This window comes from Etheostoma spectabile, chromosome 7, assembly GCF_008692095.1.
Source record: "Etheostoma spectabile isolate EspeVRDwgs_2016 chromosome 7, UIUC_Espe_1.0, whole genome shotgun sequence".
In the NCBI taxonomy this organism is placed as follows: domain Eukaryota; kingdom Metazoa; phylum Chordata; class Actinopteri; order Perciformes; family Percidae; genus Etheostoma; species Etheostoma spectabile.
Genome location: NC_045739.1, coordinates 18,384,156 through 18,395,048, shown reverse-complemented (window position 1 = coordinate 18,395,048; position 10,893 = coordinate 18,384,156). Strand labels below are relative to the sequence as shown.

General features: G+C 39.5%; 1 protein-coding gene across 1 annotated transcript in view; it reads left to right on the top strand.

Annotated features, from left to right (window-relative positions):
* Window positions 1-10,893, top strand: part of mtor (mechanistic target of rapamycin kinase) — a 104,557-nt gene that overhangs the window by 85,277 nt on the left and 8,387 nt on the right. The window contains 10 exon segments of the mRNA XM_032521013.1: window positions 795-910; window positions 3,230-3,347; window positions 4,147-4,344; window positions 4,634-4,734; window positions 4,939-5,035; window positions 5,138-5,236; window positions 5,355-5,477; window positions 6,085-6,267; window positions 6,946-7,080; window positions 8,232-8,406. Coding sequence (XP_032376904.1) covers window positions 795-910; window positions 3,230-3,347; window positions 4,147-4,344; window positions 4,634-4,734; window positions 4,939-5,035; window positions 5,138-5,236; window positions 5,355-5,477; window positions 6,085-6,267; window positions 6,946-7,080; window positions 8,232-8,406 — 1,345 coding nt within the window.

The following is a 10,893-nucleotide window of genomic DNA, read 5'->3' as shown; positions in this document are numbered from 1 at the left end:
CACACACACACACACACACACACACACACACACACACAGCTGGAAAGGACATATGCACTGTTCACTCATCACACTTGCCATTAATGGGGGGCTATTGAGGGAAAACCATGCAATAGTGGGTCATCTATCAAGGATAATGGATAAGAAGTAAAGCTCTACAAATTAGAGCCGAGCCGTTTCTGATACAGACAAATTCTTCAAATTATATTCCTCACATATCATTGTAAAGGTTAATCATACATAATAACCTTTCTAGTATTTAATTTAAAAAAGATCCAAAACAAAATCTCGATCTCCACTGTGGACAACATCCCAAATCTGTGCAAGCTGCATGGCATGTAGTACAGGTTGCCTCTACTTTACTCAGATCTGACATCATGTCAAATTCATAACAAATGTAATGTAAGTTCAAGTTATAAAGAATAGTGCAACCTTGACAATCAAAGATTTTTCCCGGTGAGCCACTGGTGAGACCAGAAACACTGATATGGACAGAAAAGAATGCTCATTGTTATTGGGCTTGACTGCATTAGACTGGACAGTTGGCTCTGTAGGAGCCGTAACTGAAAGACAACAAACAACATGTAGTTGTGCCACTTCTACCAATAAAGGCAAATAAATAGAGCATATAATTTTGCTAGTCAATTTAGCACAATCAGTTCACTGTTTATCACAAATCACTTGCTTGTATCTAATTCAAAGGGGATTCAGAAAGGACCAAAACAGACAAGTGTATTGCTCTAAATGACACACAGCTTTTACCTGCCGTTGATATTTGTTTTGTATCTCTCCAGATTGATGCCTTCCAGCACATGCAGCACTTTGTGCAGGGGATGCAGCAACAAGCCCAACACGCCATCGCAGCCGAAGACCAACAGCATAAGCTGGAGCTCCACAAACTGATGGCCAGGTCTGGACTTTCTGAAAGCACAGTAGCAGCAGCAGCTCACCACCTTATGAGCTTTTTTTCACAGAAAACTTGTTCCCATGTCACAGTAGGGAAAGCATTGGTGTAAATAATAAAATTAATGATGGCTGAATTCCATTTAGCTGCTTCAGTTTCAGGGTCCTGGTATTGTGCATGTTGGCTTACTGTTAATGCTATTAGTGACACAGTGCTTTTCTTACTATAACAGGTCAAACTTTCTGCGTTGAAAAAGGCCTAGTGGATATCAAATGTCTACACACCCGACGTGCAGACATTTTTTTTTTATTGACGAATAGTCCAAAATGAAGCTATAATTCCATAATTTTCCCTGTCCTTCCATTAAGATAACTTGCAAAATATGAGTAAACATTAAAGTGCAAAACAAATGATGGCTATGATCTGATCTCCATCAAAGGCTTATACTTCAAAACTAATTCAAGTACTGTATTCCATAGACTGGTGAGGGAACAGATAATTGTTGTGATACTTTAAGTTTACTATTACTATGAAGTAGTTTTGACATTATTTCTTGATTCCCCATCATTGGCAAAGCCTTGGCAGCTTTCCACTATCATCAACTCACCTCATTGTGGCATAAGATGCGGTGTGAAGTCGGTTTGAAGCAGTTTTTGAAAAAAGGTGACATTTAAATAACAGTTTTCAGATGCTTATTTAGGGGATTAGATAATGGAAAGTTTTGTATTTTCCAAAATAGCTGGGAATTACTTCAAAGTCTTAGAGAAGTTGTTTGCATGCCCTTGTGGGCTCATGAAAATATTTGAGGAAGATATCTAAAGCGGTTTCATTTAGGTCTGAATGTTGACTGCTTGCCTGTGCAGGAGAGAACGATTACTTTTTCAGTTTGACTGCACTGCATTGTGAATCGTGTTGGTCAAACGACTCAAAACAAGCAAGGGGTGCAACCTGGAAGCAGATGGGTAAACTCCTATGTACAGTAAATCATACAGTTGTCTCATCTGGCCTTGTGCCCAAACACACACCCGTCCTGTGCACCCCCCATCTCATAAATCATACATGATAACCCATAAGCATGACAACAGGCAGAAGGAGCTTTATCACTTTTGCATCTTTCAGACAGTGACTCTGTCTGAGGAATGCATGTTGGGGAAAACACCTGTATAATGTCAGTCAGGACGGGTCCTCTCCAGACGTGCTGACACACTTTCATGAATACAGGTTGGCTGTGTGGTATAGAGCACACCTAGACTGCTCAGTCAGACACACAATCACATGAAGGCCTCCACTCGCTCCCCAAAGGATCCAGTTTAATTTCACTGCTGATTATTTTAAGATTAATAACCCTGGTTTTTACTTTCCAAAAAACAACATGTTGTTTCATTGTCCCCAAACACCACATCCTCCTCCTGCTTCTTCCTCAAAAGTTTAACCTGGTAACATGCTGAACCCAAACTGTATGCTCACATGGAAAAGCACTCCGAAGAAATTACGTAATCCTGAAGGACATCTTATTGGAGTTGCTCTCCAAACAGTATTCAGACTGCTGGTGGATGGGTCGACAATACAGTGCTTGCCAATTTCTGGCAAGTAGTTGTATGTACATATATGTCTTGGCCCCGCCAAACACAACTAGTTTAATTATTTGCCTGTAAGCATCTGTGTTTGTGAGGGTGATGGGTTGGTCATTCACATGGATGCCACAGAACTCACTGTTGAGTTAAATTAAAGGAAATGTGGATTGGATAATTGAAAATCTCCAGATGTGATCTGAGAACCTTAGAGCACAAAAATGCACTGCTGCTTTCAGCAGTGATACTTTTGATGAATGCCTGCATGATATTCAAGTCTTATATCATAATTTCACTCTTTTCTGGACTGCCCTTGGGATGTACTGAATGTCATAACCAATAACAACATAGGCATGGTTTTAAACTCATGGTAATGTTTCTTTGTGACTTGTGCCTTTATTTCCCCTTTGCTAATGTTGTCATGTAGTCTCTGAATAAGTTGCTGCAGAGCTTCTGTTTACAACATTGCCCTCTAACCTCGGTAACTTTTATGGTTTCAAAATTGTTTTTCTTTTTCTTGTGATCGCCAGAAAATGTCAGTGTTTTTATTATTTACAGACTGAATTTCAAGTGCTTGTAATCAGAGCTTCATTGATTGTGTACCACTTCATTGTTAATGTGCAGCTTTATACATGTTGGTTGGAGACTAATAAGTCAAATAACCTATGCTACACCATTTTGGGCAAGTAGAAATGTAAAATAATATTTTGGTGGGGTGAAAAGTAGGCATTTAAATGATTTTCCTTTTACGTAGATGTTTCTTGAAGCTGGGAGAGTGGCAGCTCAGTCTGCAGGGCATCAACGAGAGCACCATCCCCAAGGTTCTGCAGTATTACAACCACTCTACTGAGCATGACCGCAACTGGTACAAGGTCAGTATCTCCCTTTTAACTCTAACCTTTCACTTTTGGCTCTCTGCCTGCAGTAAAATCAGCAGGAGGTTACCATGACACTGATGCGTCACCAGGAAAACTTTAGAACCCATTTTATTGCCCTTGTACCAAACATGTCATAGCATTGTTTAGTTGTTGTTGTTTGTTTAGTATTTATTCTCATCAAATGGATATATGTGCCTCTTCTGATGTATTAGATAGGGTTTTAAAAAGTTAAAAAAAATCTAAAATTCAAAATTTTAAGCTTTAAAATGTATTATTATTATTGTGTTCTAGGTCTTACTTTTCTTTTTTAACAAGTCTTAATTTTCCTACGTCAATGTAACACTACTTTTTTTTCTGTGGTGTTCTTCCTGTTGCTATCTAAATATAATTTGCTGTCTTACGACTACAAATGACTTCAACATGCAACTTAATATGCAGCCAATCTAGACACCAGTCCTACAATAGCAATGAGGAAATCAGGGAATTGTTTCAGACAATGTTTCTGGACTCTGATTTTCTTTTTTTTTTAATGTATTGAGTAGGTCTTAATTTTCATATTCATATTGGTCTTAAAAGGTCTTTAAAAGTTTTAACTTTGACTTGGTGAAACCTGTAGAAACCCTGCCTAGAGATATGAGGTGATGGAAGAGCTGAGAACAACTCTGTGTTTTCTTGTCCATGCCTGTGCTTCAGGCTGCAAAGATGTCACAATATCCACATACCCCTCTTCCCATCCTCACTCCATTTGAATGTTTGGATGAGAATGATTACAATAATTACCTACATTCTGCAGGCCTGGCATGCATGGGCGGTAATGAACTTTGAGGCAGTGTTGCACTACAAACACCAGAACCAAGGACGTGACGAGAAGAAGAAGCTGCGACACGCTAGTGGTGCCAGTGCTAATAGTGAAGCCAGCAACAGCGACAGCGAGGCCGACAGCACTGACCACAGTCCTGTGCCCTCACCTGCCCAGAAAAAGGTCAATGAGGTGAGAGTCACAGAGAATGAAGCCCTCTACACACCCTTCCTCATCGGTCATTCAGTGTTCTCCTCTTCTACCAGTCCAACCAAGGTAGAGGCAAAAATTCTATTACATTTTGCATAATGTTTGCTGTCCCACGTAATGATAGAAATATGACAATGACTGTCCAGACCTTAACATCTCCACGTACAGTCAACACCAACAGTGCGGTATGTTCTCCAACTTAGCTATTTTATTTTTTGTTTTTATATTTTTTTGTATTAAAAAGCATCTGCCGTGTGTTGTCCCTCTACAGGACCTCTCAAAGACGTTGCTTCTCTACACCGTTCCTGCTGTTCAAGGTTTCTTCCGCTCCATTTCTCTGTCCAGAGGCAATAACCTGCAGGACACACTACGGTGAGTTGAATGACTATAACACACATTGGGCAAGTAGTCGCTCAAACAAACAGTACCCGTATTCATGGATACCAAGCAGACGTGTTGTGTGGGTATAGGATGACCTCTAGTGGTTGATTGTGATTGTGCTATGTCATTATCCTTAATAATCAGGCAAGAAAAGAATCAGATTTAATTTAGTCTTTTATTGTTTGTGTTGTTCAGGGTTCTGACTCTGTGGTTTGACTACGGTCATTGGCCTGAGGTGAACGAAGCCCTGGTGGAGGGTATCAAGACCATTCAAATAGACACCTGGCTCCAGGTAAAAAAAACACACACATGCACACACACACACACACACTCACTATATTTAATATTTCACCGATTACTCAGTTTTTATTCCGTTATAATTCTGCCTGTGCAGGTGATCCCTCAGCTCATAGCTCGAATTGACACTCCTCGAGCCCTGGTGGGTCGCCTCATCCACCAGCTGCTAACAGACATCGGACGGTATCATCCCCAAGTACGTCTGCTCACACTACTGCTGATGTAGTTACACAACAGAACCAAGAACACATTTCCTATGGTAACTTAAAGAAGTACTGTCAGAGATTGTTGGATTGTTCTGTGTTCCCCTCCAGGCTTTGATCTACCCACTGACTGTGGCCTCCAAGTCTACCACAACAGCCCGCCACAATGCTGCTAACAAGATCCTGAAGAACATGTGTGAACACTGCAACACTCTGGTTCAGCAAGCCATCATGGTACAGAGATTTAATTGTTTCTATTTGTCATTCTTACATTTGAAAAGGTTTGTTCTTGTGGGTAAAATTGGAACTTCTGTTTGTTTGTTGTTTGTAACTGGGTCAATTAACCAAGAAAGTTGTTTTTTTTAACTAACCGGACATGAATTATTAGAACAAGAGCTCCTCTTCTATGTCTCCTTATTTTTCTCCCACATTCAAGTTTGGTCTTTGGTCCAATAAAAAAAGAAAGTTGCAGTAGAAATGTGCATTAATCTGAATCAGAAAATCTCAAATGCTTCCATTGCCACTACTGTATGGTGCTGTAAAAATGCTCTGTAAAGATAAAATGAAGTCCTGCTGCTGCTGCAATGCAGGTATTTGCACTTTCTGGTTTGCACTGACGTGTTGTCTGGGGGATCAGAGGCTTGAACTAGCTTTCCTCCTTTTTTTTTTCTTTATAAATGTAAATGTAATTTTTGTCATCTAGAAAGCTTGAAGTAATCTAAAATGTGGATACTATATTATCCATGAAGACCAACTGCTAGATCGTCATATATCATATACCTCTGAGGTTTAAGTATCAGAAAACAGTCAGACTTTTTCATCTTTGTTTTTCTTCATCCAGGTGAGTGAAGAGCTTATCCGAGTGGCCATCTTGTGGCACGAGATGTGGCACGAGGGCCTTGAAGAGGCGTCACGTCTTTACTTTGGTGAGCGCAACGTCAAGGGCATGTTTGCTGTGCTGGAGCCTCTACATGCCATGATGGAGAGGGGACCACAAACCCTCAAAGAGACCTCTTTTAACCAGGTGCGTGCCATCCCATATTGTGGTTGACTTTAGTCTTGTTTTGTGCTACACCACAAACTAAAATGTCTTCATGTCTTCTGTTCAACATAGATTAAACGTTGCACGGCAGTCTTGTTCTATGCAAAAATTAAACCACAAATTAGGCTGTGGTTTTTTTAATCTGTTGTTGTGACATTCCATGGAAACTCAAATACAAATTCACTAAAGGAACATTTACTTCCTGAGAGGTGGAAAAAGAATGGGCTTTATATACTGTATGTACTTGAATTACATCCGTTATTAGATATGTTTGTGTTGATTAGTGTCAAAAAAGCTTAATTAAATCAAATCTGTTAAATAATGGGTTTATATTTTTAGGCATTGTAAAAATAACTCTGTGTATTTAATCACCACAAATTAAGTGTGAGTTTGTACACAGGACTACTGACTTCACAGCCATAAGTCATGTCAGTGACCCAAGCTCTCTGTTCAGATATTTCCACTCAGGCTGCCGATGCAGATGTGCACTATTAAAAAAAAATAATACTTGGATTGAAATCCTGGATTAATCAAGTTAGAACAGTAATGTTTATTGCCTTGACATTTAGTTTTATAGTCCTGCTGTGGCTAACCATATTCATTTAATTGAATGAGTCATTGGACAGAGACAGAGTGTGTTTGTCTTACTCCATTCTACAGGCTTACGGCAGGGACTTGATGGAGGCTCAGGACTGGTGCAGGAAGTACATGCGCTCCGGAAACGTGAAAGACCTGACACAGGCGTGGGACCTCTACTACCATGTATTTAGACGTATTTCCAAACAGCTGCCACAGGTAATGAAACTATAGAGTCACTGCACTGCATATGTTATTGTATGTACTACTTTTGTATAAACCTCATTCTACGATTACTGTATGTACATGGACGTAATCCTCTAAGCCTCCTGGGAAAATTAAAGCTGACATCCTACTAGCATTCCTATGTCCATTCCAATCTCTTATCATATGTGATGAGATACAGTATATTTTGTCTTTCATGTCCTGATTCTGTTTCTTAGTCATGTAAATTGGCATATATTAGAAGCTAATGATAGAGAAACAAGGGACTTCTTTCATTTTTCCCTTTCTGGGTGAAGTCATCAAACAAGAAGCCAAAAATAGTGTTGAAAGATGTTGAAATATGTGATGAGACAGAGGCATGATGGAAGTCAAAGAGGAATGGCAGAAGATCATGGAGTAGCACCACTCCTTTTAATATCATGCACTCTGTAGCCAATAGCAGACTGTTGTTTTCAGACTACTTTATCCTTCACCAAAGACTCCAGTATACTTTTACAAATACTCTTACAAACGCCCTCTGAGTAGATGGCTTACCAGGTCTTATTACTTATGCAGTGAAGATGAAATTAAACTCATAGTTGTTCCTAGCAGAAATCATTGCATTGTTGAAGAATTACACTAAAAACAGTTCTTTCAGGAGCTCCCTCATTTCACATAGCAAATGGAGATGGCAACACTATTTGACAATGTGGCATGCTCTTGTTGTCAGGGAAGCTCCCTGCTGTGACATTACAGTAAGCAGCATGAAATATATACAGCAACATAATATGCTTGGAGCATTTTATTCCTCCTCTGGGCATTAACACAGAAATAAACACTCTCCATAATGCATCCAAACAGCAGACTTAGAGCAGGTTAAGGTTCTGATAAGGCAACCATACATAAAGATTCAGAATTTAGTGTAAAAGCATTTAAATGGATTCAATGCCGTTTAAATCACTGATGGTTGAATGCAAACAAGCAGAGAATGCATTTATGATAGACACACAGAGGGATTTATTAAACAACTTTAAACAACTGACTGTAACATAGGACACAGGAGCTGTTTTGACAGTGCAGTGCAGTTTTTATTTTATTTATTTTTTCTCTACACATCAGTCTTACAAACAAATTGCCTCTTCCCACCTCATAAACTTTCCATGCAGCTGACCTCCCTGGAGCTACAATATGTGTCTCCAAAGCTGCTGATGTGCCGGGACCTGGAGCTGGCAGTGCCAGGCACTTATGACCCCAACCAGCCTATCATCCGCATCCAGTCCATCGCCGCCTCCTTGCAGGTCATCACCTCCAAGCAGCGCCCACGCAAACTCACCATCATGGGTAAGATTAGGAAAAAATTGCACAGGCCTTGTGGCTCTGAACCCATTATATTAGGAAAATAGATTAAACAATATCTTAAGTCAGAGTTGTATGCTTTAAGCAAGCGTTGGCCATCACATTAGAGAAAATTCAATATTAATAGAATCTGTACCCAAACACCAACAGCTCCAAGGCCTCTTTACATTTTGAATTCATCAGTCATGGCAAAGTCTCTTAACTTCTCTGAGCGCTCGGTTCCTCAACCGGTACCGGTTTGTCCACAACGTGTTTTCTTTCATGAATTGCAAGCATTAAATCGTCACCAACACGGTCATGCACACCATTAGAAAGCTTAAAGTCTCATGATTCCATCGAGCCCACACACAAAGCATAAGGTGACTCACAACGGTTATAATCATGTTCTGAAGTAAAGAAAGACCTAAAGATCCGAGTATAAAATGAGTGTGTTTTCCTACCTGTCTCCTCGTGTCTTTAATCACAGCGGTGAAAGAACGCCGAAAACGTGGTAGTCCTACTTCGTAAACACTCCAAGCTATTAGAATATCCAAGCCTTGTAATCCACAATTATCTGGTCCCCTCACAATCTTGTAGTTTCTGGCCAAGTTTCGACGTAGAGAAATCTAGATAGCTCATCATTTCTCGGTTTTGATCGCGTGTATCTTTTCCCCTGTGCGTCCCTGTGTGTCCGTCCGGGCACGGTCGGAATCTCTGGCTTCTGCCCTTTCCACTGATATCTGTCCCCAACCAATAGCATAAGCCTATCTCAAGAAATCCTTCAGACCAGCCAATCAAATCCCACATTCCCCATTGGGCCCACGTGGGAAAAACTGACAGCAGATCCGACCACTTAGAGAAAGAGGTCATAAAACTGGCATCCCTGTGTAGCCAATCAGAAGACGAGTCGATTGATATCAAACATGGCCAACAAAAACTTTCCCTAAGAGGGTCTCCAGCCCATTCAAACCAAAAATATTGCCTTTTTATGGCATTTCACCATTTCATCAAATTATGATTACTTATTCCTATAAATCTATGTATGTACTTCTTTCAGGTATATGTGTGAGTGATGTGGATGTGTTTTTGTATTTCAGAAGTTATGTATTTAGCACTTTTTTGGCTTTTTTAGAATTAGAAATGAGACAAACGCACAGACATATCTGTAGAAAAACATTCATATAAAATCAATTTTATAAGTAATTTTCTTCTGTATTTTTTTTGTTCTAAGTTGAGACATGTGGCTAGGGTACTATTTTAGTATATAGCAGTTGTAATATGCTTCCCGTAAGAGATTTTTATTAATTTTTCAGATGATTTACTGGACGGAATAGATTCTGTGTTCTAACCTCTGTAGCTCTGTGTCAGTAGGCCTAGTGTCACAATGCCACTAGAAACAACAAATTGAGAGTGTTAGCTCACAATGAACTCAGGGTCATCCCAGAGGGCCAAAGCATGTGGAAACTGAGCATGTTTTAGGGGGTGAAAATTTAGGCGAGAAAATCATATATTTTCAAGTGTATCTAAAGAGGTTTTAAACCTGTGATTAACTTAATACCATAATGAATCCCAACACACAAAAAAAAAACTCAAAAAACTCAACAGCCGGGAGCTCACTTCATGATTCATGTATTTTTTTCAGATTCTATCCCGTGAGAAATTTTGCATTTGTCAAGAAACCTCTTCTAACACCGTTCCATTGACATTAATTTGAATACAGAAATAAATAATTCTGACATTTTATCCCCTACTCGGCTTTTTGATGTAAATACAACACCGAAGTGCTTCTAAAATGATACAGCACAGTAAAGTCACCTTGTCTTGAAGCCAAATCCTCAGATTATCCATCACAAATGCTTCACTCTACTTCAATCTTTTCTACTGCACAATGTGATACCTTGTTCTGATATATCCCATCAGTGTTACACAACGTACTCTGTAAAAGAGTATAGCCAATAAATCAACTGACCTCTGGAGCAAGACTTCAGATTAAGACCTGTCACCCACTGCAGGCTGCTTAGATTTACTGTCAGTGCTCTGTTCCCCTAGTGACACACAATACATTGCTTACTGGGATTGTCATTAGGATCAGACTGAGGATTAAACAGAGACCCTGTCTTACTTGTTCCACTGGAAGAATCAGTTACTCTATTAGAGGTAGTATGCTAATTACAGTGAAATCATTGTAATGTGGTCTGTTGAGAATACTGAGGACAGTATAAGATAGTGAAACAGTTAGATACAGTGGATATAAAAAGTCCACACACCCCTGTTAAAATGGCAGGTTTTTTGTGATGTAAAAAAATTAGACAAAGATAAATCATGTCAGAACTTGTTCCACTTTTAATGTGACCTATAATGTGAACAATTCAATTGAAAAATATTTTTTTCATAACTGGGGATGTGGCTGTGTTCAGAATTAACCAACACCATTCAAACTCATGTTAAATAGAAGTCATTACACACCTGCTATCATTTAAAGTGACTCTGATT